The sequence below is a fragment of the Adiantum capillus-veneris genome, chromosome 3 (assembly GCF_014529385.1).
Source record: "Adiantum capillus-veneris isolate H3 chromosome 3, ASM1452938v2, whole genome shotgun sequence".
Taxonomy (NCBI): domain Eukaryota; kingdom Viridiplantae; phylum Streptophyta; class Polypodiopsida; order Polypodiales; family Pteridaceae; genus Adiantum; species Adiantum capillus-veneris.
The window spans coordinates 32,730,607-32,750,849 of NC_140933.1; the positions used below are offsets into that span (position 1 = coordinate 32,730,607).

A 20,243-nucleotide genomic window follows, 5' to 3' on the forward strand; every position below is an offset into this window, starting at 1 on the left:
TCGTGGTATACAAAAAGGCAGTTTTTCTTCTTTGTGTTTCCCAGGAGGGGAGTGGTTCTGACTATTTTTGTAGCCATTTCACCATAGCATCCGCCTGGAAGTCTTGTATGAAGAACAGAAGGATGGGATTTGGATCAATTCGCTCCTACCCAACAGAAAGCTCACTAGATAATGTAGTCATGGCATTCTGAAGTGGTGAAGAAATCTCATCAAATAGATGGTTGTGAACACCAAAGGGAAGTGAAATGTTTTTCAGGTTCGGACATTTTTCAATCGAAATAAATGATCCATTCGAAATATGTTTCAATTGAAAATGTGATTTGTAACCTCTGCTTTGAGAGAGCCACTTCCAAACTTGGAACTTTTGTATATTACAGTCATGGTTGAAGTCCACACCACCGAATTTTGGTTATTCTGGCATGGCATAGCAGCCACCAATTTTCAGTTTGATCCCGGCTAATCTTCTTCAAGCTGCACACCAACTTAGTGTCAGTAGTATTTTCACAGGCAAAGGGTCTTCCTATGGCTAGCAAAATTTTGTCTTCCAAACAAAGAAAGACAGCTGCGGCAGGAAAAAGTAGCCCCGGCCCAGACACGCTTGTACCTAGTGTGTCTGGGCATCCAAAGAAAACACTTGATAAACTGGAGCACATGCAGCATCATGGCTCGCCATTGTGGAGGGATATACTTTACATCTGCATGCAAGCATGCAACGAGATTACTGCTGCCAGGCGAATCCATTCTTTAATGGTGAGCTCCTGCTTTGACTCCGTTTCTGTTTTAGATGACCCCTTGATTCGACTCTTTGGGTCTTGTCAAAGCTTGTTTGAAGCAAATGTTGTATTTTGCAACGTAGAACATCCGAGTCAGTTCACTTGGCAATCGATAATATGGACTCACCATGTGCTTGGAGAGCACCGCAGGACTTGGGAGCTATATGAGCAGATGCAGGAACAACAGGGGTTGAAACCAGGTAAGTACGTCATTTCTAGCGTCTTGAAATCCTGTGGATCAATCAAGGCATTGTCAAATGGAATGCTTGTGCATAGAGACGTTATTTGTGCTGAGCTACACTCCGATGTTGTAGTGGGCAGCTGCCTCATTGACATGTATGTAAATTGTTGCTATCTGCAGGAGGCGCATGCCGTCTTTGACAACTTGCCCAACCGTAACGAGATAGTATGGAACGTAATGATTGAAGGCTATGCTCGGCATGGACATACTCTCTCTGCCCTTTATCTCTTTGAGCAAATGCAAGAATGCAGCAGCGTAAAGCCAGGAAAAGTGACCTTTCTCTGCATTTTGGAAGTGTGCCGGGACGATTCAAGAAGCCTTTTGTGGGGCAGGTACTTGCATAATCTCATCCTTGCATCTCAGCTTGAGTCAAGCATAGAGCTGCGAAGTGCTTTGGTGGACATGTATGCTAGATTGGGGAGTCTTGATGAGGCATACGTGCTGTTTGTAGGGATTCCAATAAAAAATGCTGTTGAGTGGGGAGCCATGATCTCAGGATATGCTCAACATGGTCATGGACATCATGCTGTTCAGGTTTTTGAGGATATGCAACGGTCAGGCCTTCCTGCTGATGAAGTTTTGTTTTCAAGCGTTCTCAAAGGCATTGCCGATATGAGACTGGTGAGTAAAGGCATGATAATCCATAGCCAAATTGTTTGTCGTGGACTAGATGTAGATGTAGTTATTGGGAGCAGCCTTATTGACATGTATGCTGGATTTAGCGATGTAAATTCAGCACATAGAGTATTCCACATGCTTCCCACCAAAAATGTGATATCTTGGAGTGTGCTGATTGCTGCATATTCCATGCATGCAGATTCGTCATCTGCACTCCAACTCTTCCTAGAAATGCAGCAGGATGGCATTGAACCAGATAGAGTCACATTTATTTCCATTCTTCGTGCTTGTAGTGGCTCCTTCGCCACATTCCGTGAAGGCAGAATGCTGTATAGTCAGATAATGGAACAAGGCTTGGAGCCTGATGTGGCTGTTTCAAATAGCCTTGTCAGAATGTTTGCTGAATGTGGAAGCCCGGAAGATGCATTTAATGTGTTTGATCGTTTATCATCTCGACAACTGGAGGCATGGAGTGAACTCATCTCAGCTTATGTTCGGTCAGGGCTTGATAGAAAGGCACTGGAACTATTTGAAAGAACTCAAAATGAGGGTATCGTGGTGGAAAAAAATGCGCTTATGTCCGTTATAAAGTCATGTGGAAATGTTGGAGCGTTACCAAGGGGCAAAATGATTCATGGGCAGCTCATGAATAAGGAGGACAAGTCTGATACCATGCTGGGCAATGCCCTTTTAGACATGTATGTCAACTGCGGGGCTTGGAAAGAGGCGCGTGAAGTCTTCAATGAAATGGCAAATAGGGATCTTTCATCGTGGGGTACCATGATGACAGGATACAATCAATGTGGGGAGAGTCATCGTGCTCTACAGTTGTTCGAGAAAATGCAACAGAACAATTTGGAGCTTGACATTGTTTCATTCTCATGTGCACTGAAAGCATGCTGCAACATAGGTTCTCTTGAGCTAGGAAGAGAAGTACATGATCAGATTTTAAAAAGTGGAATCCAGCTTGACATGGATGCTGGGAACACCTTGGTTCATCTTTATGCAAAATATGGCAGCTTGCAAGATGCCCACAAAGTATTTGATGGGTTGTCACACCGCAATCAAGTGTCATGGAACTCTATGATAGCAGGGTATGCTGATTCTACAAGCTTGAATTCAGCTGAAGAATGCCTTGCTGACATGCAGGGGCATGAATTGAAAGTAGGTGCTGTGACTAACAATAGTGTATTTGTGCCATAATCGAGGAAGCTTTTTTCCAATCCATGACTTCCATTGCATGGTTGATAATTTTGCACATTTTCAGCATTTGGATGGAGTTCAAATCTGCAATTTTGCAGCCAGCATTCAGTCATAGATCTTGCTCCCATTGGGTGTGCAAATCTGCCCCGTATCTCTATTGGAACACGTTGTAGTAGGCAAGTCCGGGAGGCGTTTCATCTTGAAGTGGCTTTAATCGCCCCAGAGTAGTTCTATTATTGAGGTACATTGGGTTTTATACAATGGAAAGCAAATATCATTCCACTAATGGGGTGGGGGCCCTGGGGCCCTTCAGAAGGTTGGTTGTTTGCTATCGGGTATGGATGGGATACATAATAACTTGTACTCGATGCAAATTTTGAGGATCCTAATTAAAGAAATTGCTTTATTATAGAATTTTCTTGCATAGCCCTATACATAAATTATGTGTGACAAATGGATCATGAATTTGATGACATGATGCAAAAAATCATAAACAGATGTAACTTTCAACATTCACTAACCGAATTTTCGAGATTCAAAACTTAAAACTCGAGTGAAATTTTCTCTAACTTTCAAGAGACAAGTGTTTAACAAAACTGTAAAAAACCTCTTGCAATGGACAATATTGCATAGCTCATTTTTTCATCCATACGTACCATTAGGGTTAAATATGACAAAATAAAAGGTTTGTCTCTTAATCACTTAACTAAGGAATAGGCTATTAGAATATTGGTACATGTACAAGAATATGACAATTTTTTCATATTCTTATCTTCTCTAACTCGGATCTTTCTTAGCTATTTTTTGGTTGAAAAGTTTAGATGGTTTTTTATTTTATTAAGAATCGTCACATTAGGTCTCCTCAATCTCAAAAAAATAAATTTTTTTAAAAAACATCTCATACAAAGCTTTCTTCCAGTTGCACACTTTATCTTCCTGTCCTTTAATGACAAAATTGCGAGGTTGCGTTACATAAACTTCCTCAAATATGTCACCATTCAAGAAAGCAATAACAATGTCTGACTTATGTACATCCTAACCAAAATGAGATGCCAATGTACATAAAAAATGCACAGTAGTCATACGACAAGTGGGAGCAAAGTGAAGGGTGAGTTTAGGACATGAAAAGATCGTGGAGGTGGGAAGTCGAAAGGCTTTTTGTGTGCATATAAATAGAGATGGTCAACTACACCTTACACATTTGTGTTTTTCTTCTTGATTTTCTTTCCTCTAGCGTTTTCAAGCCATTAGAGCCATTAGGAAAGCCTTTTATTTATTGATGGTGTTTTGGTCATTTATGAAGATAAGTAAAAGCTTGGACACACGTACAAGGACACTTTTTATATGTTTGAGAACTAAAAAATTGTTAGAGCATGGGATGTCATGGTGTTTAAACATACGAAATCTTGTGTTAAGGGTATTGAAAACTAAATAATTAACAATGAAACATGAATTAGACGTCTTTTCATTACCCTCTATTTTTTAAATAAGCTTTACTCTTTTTCACGTGTTCTCCCTCTTGTGTTCTCTGAGTTTCAATGGTTTCTTCTCGTCACCCTTCTAACAATGACTTCTTGTGTTTTTCATAATATAAGAGGACGGACTTTGAAAATCTGTGATTTTTTTAAATGAAGAGAATCAAACGAGATGAAGTTAAAAACCATTGGAAAAGCCATATACTTGCATTCAAAGTGACAGACATTGGTTGGTTAGCCAAAACACGCCATCTTTACTTCACTAAAGAAATGGTGGTGTTAAGCTTAAATTCGTATCCACATCTACATTCAATCTTAAGTGATGTATGTGCGCTTTCTATTTTTCCAATCATCTATTGTTGTGATTTGTAGATGTCTTTCCATCCATAGCTATGTTGAGTGGCAACTTGTAGAAAGATTGAGTGGCATATTCAAAGCAATTCATAAAAGAATTGTAGATGTTATGATGTGGACAAGCCATCTTCATTTTACAAAACAATTGGTTTGGTTGTGCATTTTGCAAAGTATAAAATATAAGGTTCCAACAAGAGAAGATGCTTGGAGAGTAGCTGGATTCACCAATTCCAACTTTAAGGTCACTGTATTGGAAAGCTCCTAATTCATGTACCATAGCTAGCTTCAAATGTAAAATCAAAGATGATATACAAAGTAATGACACTAGGTAGGATTTCAAGGAGGAATAAAATTCAATCGTTTATATCAACCCATGGCTTTGTAACATGTTTCACATCTATGAATTTGCAAAAGACAAAGACTATGTGGTTGAATTGAAGGCTACTTGCAATCAAAGTGGACAATGTACTAGAGTTTCAAATTGGTGACACTATGAAGTGTAGGGCAAGCACATATTCTATGTCCATCTCCTCCTAAATTTCTTATCAATCCTTAGTTTTAGGAAAAGTTACTCAATTGAATTCCTCTTGATTCTAAGGAGAATTGCAGTGGTTTGGATTAGAAATCAAGGTTAAGCCATTTCAAGAGCTTAGAAATCTAAATGTTACTATAAATTAAAAATTACAAGATGTAAGAGATTTTCTCGAGTTTCTTGATGAAACTTCTTCTTACTTAACTTTTAAGCTATTGTGAGTACGAGAGAGAGGAGAAGATAGTCTCATGTACGAAGTGTCTTTTTCCAAAGGTTGTTTTTTGTCTTCTTCTAAAGGTCGTTTCTTTTGAGTCAATGACAAGAGAGAGTTAGTTATAACTAATAGTCTTGACCAATGTCAAAAATCTCTAGATTAACAACCAATGAGCATCTTTCCATCATTTGAATCTAAGTTGATGTTTGCTTTGCAATTATCATGCTCGAATATCTTCAGTGTTAAACAATTGATTAATTGTTTTAGTTAATCTATAATTTTTGTTGTACTTAAATTCCAATCCTCTGACGGTGGTATCATATCTCATCTAGGTTATCTCTTTCTTTTTGAAGAAAGGGCGATTCTAGGATTGAACATGAAGGGTTGGAGTTTTTAATTAACAATCGTAAGTGAGTATTGGGAACTATAGCCCATGTATTGTGCAATCTAAACACCGTGGGACTTGTCGTGTAAATAGTGGACCCTTACGGAGGTTACCTTTGGTTGTACCACTATCGAGCATACAATAAGCTCGGACAAATTTCCTTAGCTTCAAGAAGATCAATGTTATAACCCTACTCTCTACCTTGATCAATTAAAAGACTTTAAACGAAGAGTGTAAGATCGAAGAGCTTTCTCTTGATTCCCAAAGGAGAATAGTTTTGATTGTTCACACAAAATAGTAAGGAGCTTTTGATTCACAAAGTACCATCACTATGTTTGAACACAATCAGGAAGAGGAGAGAGTGATTGCTTCACCAATTTGGATTTGTACAATGATGCTGCCACTGTTGATGAAATTTGGGCAACTGAATTTCTTGCCCACAAGTTACAATAAGCTATGGCAACTCTTGCTTTGAAGGCTATGGTCCAAACACATGTGCAAACAAGGAATCTTATTGTCACTACTCCCAAAGAGGATTCTCCTATGAAGTCTCGTAAATAGACTTCAAAATGAGAAAATTTTATCAAGCGAAAGAAGCACTCATCTGCTAAAAAAGGAGGAAGAAGCCCTCAATGTGAGGCAAATGGAAAGAAGAAATACAAAGATACAAGAGAAAAACCTCCTATGAATGAAGAAGATAGTCTTATGTCATCTGATGTAGATGTACACCTTGAGGAGAGTGAGAAGAAGCCTGAAAAGAAGCAAAAAATGAAAAAGCTATCCAACTCTCTGTCATTGTCAAGCTCATATAAACCATAGACTTCCTCCTATTCTCATAGAAATTCTCTCAACATACGCAAGTGAAGAGGACGTCTCACCTAAAAAAGTTCAATAAAGAAGATAGAAGCATAACCTTCCTCTCTTTCAATGGAATTTTCGGCAATGTGGACAAAGTTCTAGGATTTATCCAACAATTTGATGCTGCTTCTGGGGATGCAACTTTTTTGGAGTCATCCAAACTCCAACATGTTGCCATGCATCTCCAAAAATCAGCTTGTCAATGGTGAGCAAGCCTATGCTCCATGAGAGAAGCTCTGAAGACTTGGAAAAGATGTCGAATTGCTATCATGAAGCAATTTTTTTATCTAGAGGGGCTTCTAACCAAGTTCTTACGGTATGGAAAACCCTAAAGCTTGATGACAGAGAGAACATGCAAAAATATGTGGAGAAGTTTTAAATCTACATCTCAAAGCTACAGTGTACAAGCCCATCAACTTTTTAGAGAAAAAATAGCGTGTTGGGATTCTTTAAGATTAGAGAGACTAGATCAATGCACAAAGACCTTGAACCATTTCGAAAGTTGTCCACCACTAATGGTAGCCTCCAACATCAAATTTGAAGATTCGAGACAAGGGTTCAAAGCCAACAAAAGACAAGCCATGAGAGAAGGGGAGAAATTAGAATCAAATTGTTTCTATCAAGCGTGGGAAGTCTAAAGACAAATCTAGGTACCAAGGTAAGAATTGATTATCTCTTGAAGATATAGAGCGTGATTGTAAGGATAATAGATGTTTTAAAAGCGATGGACAAGGTCATTCTTATCGCGCATGTCCTCAAAAGCATGCAAAGAAGAAACCCCCTAAAATTGCGATGGTATCTATTCAAGAAGAGGGCAGTCTTCCGCTTGGAATTTCCTTATCTATGCATAAGGAAAAAAGTGAGAAAAAATGATGTACTCATTCTCTTTGATTCTGGTTCCACACACAATTATATATATATATATATATATATATATATATATATATATATATATATATATATATATATATATATATATATATATATATATATATATATATATATATATATATATATATATATATATATATGTGGGACTAGCATCAAAGATAGGGACACATGCTCATGAGATGGGACAAGCATATACTGTTGAAGGACCCTTTGAAGTCCCAAAGACTCTAGTCACACCTTTGATTGGAAAGCTAAGGCTTCATGTGTAAGGGTATGTCATCTCTCTACTCAAGAATGAGGATGTGTTTCTTAGAGAACCATGGTCCAACCATATGGTTGCTTCCATAAAGTTTCGAGAGAGGTTGGTAGCATTTCAGCACAAGCGTAGATATCACTTTGCAAGTCAATGAGAAGGGGTACACTGTAAGACCTAGGAGACTAAGACGTAGGATCCTCCTCCTTACCGCCCTTTATATAGGCCTAGCTCCTAGTTCTTGCCCTAAGCGGATCCCCAGTCCACACTGGTCCAGTCCAGGCCCTTGGCCTAGGTCCCTGACCCCCTAGGTTGGGCCTTGCCCCGTAGGACCCTTGTCCTGACATTACTCCCCCCTTAAGGAAGAGTTTTCGTCCTCGAAAACTAGAGTGAAAATCCACCCTAGCTAGCAGAATCCCATTCCCATCAAAAAGTACCCTAGGAATCCTAAGCGTATTCACACACATTACTACCATAATATGGTAGAATGGTGACAATTTCATTTTGTTTCCTTTTTCACTTCCTTTGGGTAATGCATATTTATCTTCTCTTTCAATTCTTCTATTCAATTTTTTTTGCCTTTGATTTTGTATCTTGTTTATTCTTTTCACGAAGTAACCAACCATGTCTACCCAGGGCTCTCTTTATTATTGATCAAATGATTGATGTCCTTTTGCAAGAGCTTGAAGATAAGAGCAACACTCAGAATCTCCTTAATAACCAACAACTAGAAAATTTACAACAACAAAGCTATCACAAACGCATCATAACAACGACCAAGATGAAAGAAGACAAACAACTTACAAGGTGATTGAACACACTTTATATGCTTAGGCTAAAAGAATAGAAAGTATGATTTCTAAATAGAGAACTTTTACTTTCGCTCATGATGATGAAGATGGTAAATAGCGAGATTTAAATCAAAAGATGTGAATGCTTAAAATTTAGCTTCTCTTTTTTGTAGTGACATGGAGATACAACTACTTTCCAACTGCAAGGTTTTCATGTGTCGGCCCATAAGGAAAGCAGATCTCTCCTGCTAAGAGTCTCTCTCTGAGATAGTGATAATGCACCTTAATGTGCTTTGTGCGAGCATGAAAAACTGGGTTCCTTGCAATTGCCAAATGTGCTCTTACTGTCAATGTAGATGATGTTGGTAGTGTCTTGTCCAACACCCAAATCATTCATAAGGCATCTGAGCCATACACACTCAACCATAGCTATGAAGAATGCCATGTAATTAGCTTCACAACTGGTAGTGGCCACAGTAGGTTGCTTCTTGCTCAACCATGACATGCATGAACTCCCGAGCATGAAACAAAACCACTTGTGGACACTCGTTTGGATACATGCATATCATAACAACCAACCCAATTTGAGTTCGAGAAAGCATGTAAATCTAGTGGAAATGATCCCCCCCGGGATAAAACAAGCCAAGGTGTAAAGTACCACTTAGGTAGCAAAAAAATCTCTTAACAACCTGCCAATGCTTAGACCTTGGGCTATGCATAAATCTGATGATCTATGAAATTGCAACCTGAATAGCAGTCCTTGTATTGCATACATAAATAAGGCATCCAATAGTAGTTTGGTAAAGAGTGACATCAGCAGGGTCACCAACAACATGAAGACTTTTTGAAAATGTTTCCATGATGGGAGTAGCAATAGGTTTGCATTCCTCAAGTCCAAACTTACACATCAATGTCTTTATGTAGCGTGCTTGACACAAGTAGGTTTACAAGTTGGGGAGATTGTAAGGTCTCTACTTTCGAATTTCACACAAGTTCTATTACGCATTTGAATTTTTTTAAAAACCATCACTCATTATTTAAGATATTCGAGTTCATATTATGAATCGTAGGTTGAGAAAACCTAGAATTTAAAATTTACGCTACAAAATTCTGACATGTTTAGCTATATGAATCAATAACTAACTTATTGCAAGACTTATTTACTGATTGTAGAATTTTCTTTTACTACTGTAAAGTTAATATAAGACTGTAAAGTTTAACTTAAAAATGTAAAGTAAATTATCATTAAAGAAATAAGTAAAATAATTATAAAAATAAAAGAATACACAGGGATGACAAATGAAGGCACATGGACTCTCTTGGACTCACATAGGAGGGGACAAAGTGGGACACACTGTCACATGAAAAGGAGAGGCTAGTCTTGACCAATCTTAATGAGGGGGGCCTGTGTGGCCTTATCTTTTGATGATAATGACAAACTGGTCAAGCTGATGGGTACCACAAGGCTACCAAAAATGCGGGTATGATTTTTGGGGAATATATATATAATTATAAAAAAAAAAAATTGGACGTTTTCTTTTATGCTATAAATAGAGCATCCATGCTTACACTTTAGACATAGAGATTGCCTCTAAAGTGCTCACGAAGTGCTACCACGTCTCGTAGAGAGAAGGCGTCCACAAACCACTAAGAGAGCAAAAACTCTAGTGGACTAATAAGTACAAAAAATGGCTCCAAAGTGTGCTCGAACCCAAGGCGCTAATGATCATGAAGCTGGTACAAGTAACGGTGGAACCCTTGCGGAACATGCTATGTCTCCACCAATCGGACCAATCGGTACAGGTTAGTATTGCAGTTTCAAGTTATGCATCATTGCATATGCGAGACCATAGGAATATATTATTTACCTTATGAAAAGAAAACACGGACCGAAACCACGGGGCTTAACCCCAAGAAACTCGTCATATGTTTGACAAGTAGGAAAGATTGTCTGGTTAAACTGGTTGCTATAGGAAAGAATGTTTGTCCAAAACCTTCGGTATGGTTTCTCTCAAGTCTCTCTACTTATTAGCGCTGGTATTATGTGGCAGTTGCCGAGGCGTGAGATGACGCCCAGGATGGCACCGCTGATGCTATGGTGGGAGTACACCCAGATTAGCCCAGCTGGATACTGTAGTTTTGTTTTACCATGGCGCGAGGATGACGTCCAGATTGACACCGTTGTTGCTGTGGCGGGAGTACGTCCAGATTAGCACAACGAGTACTTGTCGAGCAGTATGGGACGGTCATGAGGACAAGGGTTTTTATAAATAATGTATATACCGATCGGACATAATAGCGCCAGTAGAGATTCTTGAGTGAACCTAATCCAATGGTTGTTGGTTTAAAATTGGACGACTTTTTGTTTGGCTATTGTTTGTAATACTGTTTGAAGGGCTGTTTTAACGAACCAGTATCATAAATAAAGTAAAGGAACATGTATGTTTAAACAGTGTGGTAGTAATTAGATAATAAAAGAAGGGTGAGTGTGATGTGGAAAGTGGGAGAATGATACCCCGGCGGTATCATTCTATGGACGGGTGGACCCGATGAGTCGGGTAACTTTCCAACGCTAGATTTTTTTTTTTTTTAAAGTCATAAATTTTAAAAGAGACAAACCTTGGCGGCTGTGCTCTGAAACATGGGAAAAAAAGCGCACAGGTTGGTCACTCTAAGATTTATACTTTTAGGTATAATTGATTATAGATAGTTTTTAGATAGGGTTATGGTGGTCACGCTCCGCCATAGCGAGATAGGACCAATCCTTCACTAACGGTTCATGCCCGTGGCTACGTAGTAGCTAAGGCAATATCCGTTGGTTTTTCCTTCTCAGGATTGGAGACCTATCAAAGGTACTCCGCTCCTCTCGACAAGGGGCAGGGACCTCACACTGGTATCAGAGCCTAGGTTAAAGCTTGGGGAGATTTTTAGATTGATGTTTGGATATTGAAGGATGCAAATGTTTGAAATAATAGAAGAACCTAGAAAAATTGTTTTGAGTTTTTATATGGTATTGAGACTAAACTTTCCTGGTACAGAAAAATGTTCATTCAGCCTACCAAAAATTCCAGGTGTTCACCATCATGTTTGAAAATGCATGCCAATCACCAAATTATCAGTTTCGAAAAAGGGTGATGATGATTTTGGATAGGGTGTTTGCACCACCTATTCCAAGGGTGCATAGAGGATGGGGTATCAACTGGAGTCCATCTGGAGGAATCTATACCATCAATGCTGACAAGATATGGTGCATGGATACCAACCTCAAGAAACTTCTTTGGGCAAAGGAGTTAAAAGTCATCGAAGTTTATTTTTTCCTTGGTACTAAGAATCCGGATGCTACCATTACCTTGGGAGGAGAAAAGATATCTTAGACTCAATGGGTCTATAACCAAGTTACAAAAGTTATCCATGGTGGTAGGATTCGACCCATATGTGTATCTCGTAGCTTTCAAGGGTCAAAGGAAACTTATTATTTTGATCCTTTAGCCTATCCTTTTGTAGTCACTAAACTCAAAATATAGAGACATTACAATCCTTGTACCTAAAGACTACCAACCTTGGTAGAAAATAATGTGTATATAAATAAAGTTTGGATTAATATTATCTTTTGTTTGTATTATTGTCTGATCAAGTCTTGCCTTAAAGTGGATTAAAGTTAGAGTATCCAATAAAGTTTCACTTAATCTATATTGCACAGAGTGCGGTGTACACATCTCTTCAAGAGAAAAAGCTACTTCTCAAGCAAGCTAAACTTCCCTCTTTCAAAGGGGAAGGAGCCCTAGTTGAGCACGATGCAGAAGTGTGGCTCGAAGAAATGGAAGATTATTTTGCTGCTGTTGGTACTACTCCCGATAACCAAGCAATATTGGTTATGTTTCGTCTCACGGGGGATACCAAGCTTTGGTGGAAACAACACTGCAAAGATAATCAAATAGCTCAAAACACTCAAACTTGAGAAGACATTAAGCATGCTGTCAAAGGACGTTATCTTCCACCTGCACATGAATCCCTTAAGATGAATGAATTCTTCAACTTACGTCAGTTTCATCTTACAGTGGAAGAATACTACTCCAAATTTGTAACTCTTAGGCGCTATGCTCCGCCAATGACCGCAGATCAACAAGTAGCCCGTTTTTGCCAAGGGTTAAATGCTCCTTTAAATACTCGTCTAGAAGCCATGAGGCTTGTAAATTTGCAAGATGCTCTTTTAAGAGCTAAACCCTTAGCTAAAGAGATGTCAAACTCCCAAAGGGTACGAAATGGAAATTTAAGGAATGCTGGAAGGAGAGGACGGCCTATGATGTGGAACCAAAGGCAAGTTTACCGAGTTCACCAAACTCATCCAATAGTTGTAGCTTCAGCAAATGGACCTCAAAATGCAGATCTTAGATGCTATGAATGCAACGAGCTAGGACATTTCAGGAATGTATGTCCTAGGCGAGTCTCCGCAACAAATACACCTAATCGAGCTAGAGGACGAGGCCAAATAATAAATCGTGGAGGAAGAAATGGAGGACGAGGTCGAGGGCGCGGAATGGCTGGCAGAGTCAATGCTATCATAGGAGAACCAACATTGGGAGAATAACAAGAGGAACTCTACATGCTGTAATTGATAACCCAAGAGCAAGACAACAATATGATGTCATTCAAACACCTGCAAATCACCAAGGTGAAAAATTTGAGATTCTTATTGATTGTGGTAGTACTCATTCTTTCTTGTCACCTAAATGTTTAAGGAGGTTAGGACTTAATCAACACCCTGCAAGAAAGATGAGAGTTGAATTAGCCAATGGAAAGGAGGTGTTATCTCAGTACATTGTGGGAAAAATAGATTTCAAGTTGGGAGAATACTCTACTTCTGCTACTTTTCGAACCTTACCCATAGGAATCTATGACGGAATTCTTGGAATGGATTGGTTAGCCAGTCATAATGCCAATATCCATTGTGCCCAAGGAAGTGTTACTTTTGTGGACAACCAAGGTCAAGAAGTCACTATTCAAGGCCAGAATGGACGACCAAAAGCTTACTTGGTCAAAGCTAATCGTCTTTTGAAAGGGTTACGCAAGGGTCAACAAATTTTTGTAGTCAAGCTAAATAAAGTAGAAAAATCTTCTTCCAACCCTGAACCAATGTGGCTAGAAGAATTTTTGGATGTTTTCCCCGCTGAACTTTCTGAACTACCACCACCTAGGGAGGTAGACCATGAAATCAAAATTTTTCCAGGTAGTGAACCAGTCTCAAGAGCGCCATACAAGATGTCACTTCTAGAGGCTATAGAACTCAAGGAGCAGCTCAAGCAATTGATTGAGCAAGGGTTTATATGACCTAGTACATCTCCATGGGGTGCACCTGTTCTCTTCCAAAAGAAAAAGGATGGCTCTCTTCGACTTTGCATAGATTATAGGGGCTTAAATCAGGTTACCATCAAGAATAAATATCCAATTCCTCGTATTGATGAGATGCTGGACAGATTACATGGAGCCAAAATATTCACGAAGATTGATCTTCGATCTGGCTATCATCAAATTCGAATCCAGGAGGCTGATATCTCCAAAACAGCTTTCAACACTCGTTATGGTCATTACGAATTTACAGTGATGGCTTTCGGACTTACGAATTCTCCTGCAACTTTCAATCGTCTGATGCACGATATATTTAGAGAATTCTTGGACGATTTTGTCCTAGTATTCTTTGACGATATCTTAATTTATTCCAAATCAGAAGAAGAGCATGAAGGACATGTTAGGAAAGTGTTAGAGCTTTTACGCCAAAATAAGCTGTATGCAAAGAAAAGCAAATGTACCTTCTTTACCCCTAAGGTCTGTTACTTAGGGTTTATCATTTCACCTGAAGGAGTCTCTGTTGACCCTGACAAAGTCAAAGATATTGTGGAATGGCCTCAACCCACTTCACAAACCGAAGTTAGAGGGTTCTTAGGTATCACAGGGTGGTACAGGATCTTTGTAAAGGACTATGCTCTTAAAGCTGCACCACTAACCGACTTGCTAAAGAAAGGAGCTACGATACTTTGGGAAGAAAAACATGAATCTTGCTTCAAACAGCTTAAGGAGTTGCTTCGGAACCTCTCTTAAAACTTCCAGACATCACCCAAGAATTCGAGGTGATCACAGATGCTAGTAACCTTGCATTAGGAGGAGTCCTTACTCAAGAAGGAAGGCCGGTAGCTTATACTTCTCGGAAGCTTAGGATTCATGAAGTGAATTATGCTACATATGATTTAGAATTGCTAGCAGTTATTCATGCTCTCAAGCTATGGAGACATTATCTATTGGGACGCAAATTCCAATTGGTAACAGATCACAAGAGTCTTAAGTGGATTTTTACCCAACCTAACCTTAACCTGAGACAGAGGAGATGGATAGAGCTCATGCACGAATATGATTTTGATATTAAATTTAGACCAGGTAAGGATAATGTTGTGGCAGATGCCCTAAGCCGTAAAGCTTTCCTGGGGGCAATTTCCATGGCTAACATCCCTATTTTAGACAAGGCCTTGGATGCTGCTGTCAAAGATACAGATTACCAGATGCTTGCTAGTATCCTACGTGAAGAGAGGGTATCATCAAATCAACCTAAACCTCTACATTACTCCTTAGAAGATGGGAAAATTTACTATAGGAATCGACTATGCATACCTAAGGATTCTACCCTAAGGAATGCTATCCTATATGAAGCACATGATGGCCCAACTTCAGGACATCCAGGTTATGCCAAAACCATCAATGCAATTCGCAGAAGTTACTATTGGCAAGGTATGAAGGGTGATGTCCTTCGCTATGTCAAGCAATGTTTGTCTTGTCAAAGGATTAAGGCAGAGAGACTAAAGTTGCCAGGTAAATTACATCCTTTAGATATTCCCCAAATGAAATGGGAATGTATTAGCATGGACTTTATCACTGGGTTTCCTTCTGTCCAAGCTGGATATGATTCAATCATGGTCATAGTCGACTTGCTTACTAAAGTGGCTCACTTAATCCCAATCAAGACAACCTTTACAGCTTTAGATATTGCTCGTTTGTTTGTGAAGGAGGTTTTCAAAATTCATGGTTTACCCAAGAGGATTGTTAGTGATCGTGATGCCAAGTTTACTTCAAAGTTTTGGGTATCATTGTTTCAAGCTATTGGAACCCAGTTATGTTTTAGTACTGCTTATCATCCTCAAACTGATGGCCAAACTGAAAGAGATAATCAAGTAATTGAAGGCATCCTCAGAGCCTACTGCAATAGAGAACCTCACAAGTGGATTCAATACCTACCCTTGGTAGAGTATGCATACAATTCCTCTACTCATAGAAGTATTGGAATGACACCTTTTAATGCTCTTTATGGTCAAGAATGTTTATCACCTCTTAACTTTTCTGACCCCACTATAAGGGTAGAAGCCTCAAAGAAAATGCTTGAAGAAATGGAAGCTCAAACCAAAGCTATTAGAAGGGATATTCAAGCGGCTCAAGATCGACAAAAGAAGTACGTCGACTTAAAAAGATCTGATCGGATTCTCAAAGAAGGTGACAAAGTTTTCTTACGGGTAAAACCCAAAAAGAGAAATCTATCTCTCGGAAGGTATAAGAAGCTTAGCTATCGATATTGTGGACCTTACGAAATAATCAAGGTTGTAAGTGATCAAGCTTATAGACTAAAACTCCCTTCTCATCTCGAAGTGCATGATGTATTTCATGTAAGTCTGTTAAAACCTTATGTATATAACCCTGACCATGTCCTTGATGATGAGCAAATCATTTTACCTGCTCAAGATGTTCTACAACTCCAACCTGATACTATCCTAGAAACTCGGGAGAGAAAGCTTAGGAATAGATCCATCAAAGAACATCTTATCTTATGGAAGGATTTCCCTATAGAAGATGCTACTTGGGAAGATGAGACATCCCTTCTTAAGGATTACCCTTCACTGTTCTTGAGATGAGGGCATCTCAAATTCTAAGTTGGGGAGATTGTAAGGTCTCTACTTTCGAATTTCACACAAGTTCTATTACGCATTTGAATTTTTTTTAAAACCATCACTCATTATTTAAGATATTCCAATTCATATTATGAATCGTAGGTTGAGAAAACCTAGAATTTAAAATTTATGCTACAAAATTCTGACATGTTTAGCTATATGAATCAATAACTAACTTATTGCAAGACTTATTTATTGATTGTAGAATTTTCTTTTACTACTGTAAAGTTAATATAAGACTGTAAAGTTTAACTTAAAAATGTAAAGTAAATTATCATTAAAGAAATAAGGAAAATAATTATAAAGACAAAAGAATACACAGGGATGACAAATGAAGGCACATGGACTCACCTGGACTCACAGAGGAGGGGACAACGTGGGACACACTATCACATGAAAAGGAGAGGCTAGTCTTGACCAATCTTAATGAGGGGGACCTGTGTGGCCTTATCTTTTGATGATAATGACAAAGTGGTCAAGATGATGGGTACCACAAGGGTACTAAAAACGCGGGTATGATGTTTGGGGGAATTTTTTTTTTAAATTATTTTTTTTGGGAAAAAAAAAGTTGGACGTTTTCTTTTCTGCTATAAATAGAGCATCCATGCTCACACTTTAAACATAGAGATTGCCTTTATAGTCTCACAAAGTGCTGCCACTTCTCTTAGAGAGAAGGCTCCCACAAACCACTAAGAGAGCAAAAACTCTAGTGGACTAATAAGTACAAAAAAATGGCTCCAAAGCGTGCTCGAACCCAAGGCGCTAATGATCATGAAGCTGGTACAAGTAACGGTGGAACCCCTGCGGAACATGCTATGTCTCCACCAATCGGACCAATCGGAGCTATGGTACAGGTTAGTATTCCAGTTTCAAGTTATGCATCATTGCATATGTGAGACCATAGGAATATATTATTTACCTTATGAAAAGAAAACACGGATCGAAACCACGGGGCTTAACCCCAAGAAACTCGTCATATGTTTGACAAGTAAGGAAAGATTGTCTGGTTAAACTGGTTGCTATAGGAAAAAATGTTTTTCCAAAACCTTCGGTATGGTTTCTCTCAAGTCTCTCTACTTATTAGCGCTGGTATTATGTGGCAGTTGCCGAGGCATGAGATGACGCCCAGGATGGCACCGCTGATGCTGTGGTGGGAGTACACCCAGATTAGCCCAGCTGGATACTGCAGTTTTGTTTTGCCGTGGCGTGAGGATGACGCCCAGATTGGCACCGTTGTTGTTGTGGCGGGAGTATGTCCAGATTAGCACAACGAGTACTTGTCAAGCGGTGTGGGACGCTCATGAGGACAAGGGTTTTTATAAATAATGTATATACCGATCGGACATAATAGCGCCAGTAGAGATTCTTGAGTGAACTTAATCCAATGGTTGTTGGTTTAAAATTGGACGACTTCTTGTTTGACTATTGTTTGTAATACTGTTTGAAGGGCTATTTTAACGAACCAGTATCATAAATAAAGTAAAGGAACATGTATGTTTAAACAATGTGGTAGTAATTTGATAACAAAAGAAGGGTGAGTGTGGTGTGGAAAGTGGGAGAATGATACCCCGATGGTATCATTCTATGGACGGGGTGGACCCGATGAGTCGGGTAACTTTCCAATGCTAGAATTTTTTTTTTAAAGTCATAAATTTTAAAAGATACAAACCTTGGCGGCTGTGCTTCTGAAACATGGGGAAAAAAGCGCACAGGTTGGTCACTCTAAGATTTATACTTTTAGGTATAATTGATTATAGATAGTTTTTAGATAGGGTTATGGTGGTCATGCTCCGCCATAGCGAGATAGGACCAATCCTTCACTAACGGTTCATGCCCGTGGCTACGTAGTAGCTAAGGCAATGTCCGTTGGTTTTTCCTTCTCAGGATTGGAGACCTATCAAAGGTACTCCGCTCCTCTCGACAAGGGGCAGGGACCTCACAAGTTTGTACCAATGGACTTTTTTCCAGGAGGCAAATCACATAAAGCCCATGTGTCGTTTTCTATAAGTGCATCATATTCTGATTGCATGGCATCCATCCATTGTTTTGAATTCTATGCTTCATCAAAAGATAGAGATTCCTCCACATCACATAAACTAGATACAACCAAAGCATAACAATCTGATGCATAAGATGCATGGCAAGAACCTGAATGAGTACAACTAGACATAGGTGCTTCCAATTTACTGTCACACAAAGTATGCACCAGCCATTTTGGCATACCTCTAGCATGCTCATTCTCAGCCCTTTCCACATCAAGTACATCATGTACATTTGCATCAGTAATAGGCTAATCGGTAGCACTATCAAAATCCCCCATAGGCTATACATTTGCCTCATTGGAATTTACATTCAAGTTTCCACCATAAAAGAGGCAAGTCATAAATGTCATGTGAGCTTACATTACTATCTCTGGTACATTACAACAAAGGCTAAAAGCTATCTTCTACAAACACAACATATCATGAAGCCGAGATATGTTTCATTTGCTGATGGTATAACCTGTAACCTTTGCTTTCAGTACTATAACCAACAAAAACACATTTAACAACCTTATCATCTATTTTTTTGCGTTGTGTTTGTGACACCAACTAAACAACCAAAAACAGATCAATAGATGGCTTCTTATCATGCAATGATTCACTTTGGTAGTGTTGGAATTAGGGTTGCAGAGAAACACACATAGCTTGGAGAAGAAGAAGGAAGCTCAAGGCACACAATAGAGAGTGTGTTACTTAGTGTGCAACGGAAAGATGGATAGCCCTAGAGTGATGAGCGTATATATAATGCTCGGGGGAAAAAACCTCCTAAAGAGAGAAAAATGCCCCGGCGGTCCTAGTGTGTTCACACACATCAATACCACATGTATATGGTAACAAATCCCCCCTGGAGTGATGCGGTGAACGAGAGTTGGCACATGAGTAAAGGGAAGTGCCATGCCTTGAGGACATGATCAATCCACAAAGGGGAGTAAGCCCAAAGCTTTGCGGAAAGCTTGAAGCTTCTCACGAGACAATGCCTTTGTGAAAAGGTCTGCAAGGTTGTCCTGTGTTGGCACATAAGCCAAGCTGATCTCTCCTGCTCAGAGCCTCTCCCTGACATAGTGGTAGTGCACCTCAATGTGCTTTGTGCGAGCATGAAAAACTAGGTTCCTCGCAACTGCCAATGCCCTCTCACTGTCAGTGTAGATAGTGTTGGCAGTGTCCTGTCCAACACCCAAATCAGCCATAAGGCGTCTGAGCCATACACACTCAACCGTAGCTTTGAAGACACCCTGTACTCAGCCTCACAACTTGAAGTGGCCACAATAGGTTGCTTCTTGCTCAACCATGATATACATGAACTGCCAAGCATGAAACAAAAACCACTTGTGGACACTCGTGTGTCAAAACAACCCGGCCCAATCTGAGTCCAAAAAAGCATGTAAGTCTGGCGGCAATGATCCCCCCTTGGGATAAAACAAGCCAAGATGTAAAGTGCCACTAAGGTAGTGGAAAATCCTCTTGACAGAGTGCCGATTCTTAGACCCTGGGCTATGCATAAATTTGCTGACCTGTGAGACTGGAAAGTGAATATTTGGCCTCGTGTTGCATACATAAATGAGGCAGCCAACAACAATTTGATAAAGAGTGACATCTGCAGGGTCGCCAACATCATGTAGACTCAACTT

The 20,243-nt window shown here is 39.4% G+C and overlaps 1 protein-coding gene across 5 annotated transcripts in view; it reads left to right on the plus strand.

Annotated features, from left to right (window-relative positions):
• LOC147460710 (putative pentatricopeptide repeat-containing protein At1g69350, mitochondrial) overlaps positions 1-3,275 on the plus strand; it is a 3,718-nt gene extending 443 nt beyond the window's left edge. Inside the window, exons 1-3 of one of the 5 annotated variants that reach the window (XM_086508428.1) lie at positions 729-750; positions 857-973; positions 1,135-3,275. In XM_086508428.1, the coding sequence (XP_086364554.1) occupies positions 1,192-2,835 (1,644 nt within the window). In that variant the 5' untranslated portion in view covers positions 729-750; positions 857-973; positions 1,135-1,191 and the 3' untranslated portion in view covers positions 2,836-3,275. The other 4 variants (XM_086508426.1, XM_086508424.1, XM_086508425.1 and 1 more) reach the window with 4 other exon arrangements.
• The last annotated feature ends 16,968 nt before the right edge of the window (positions 3,276-20,243 follow it).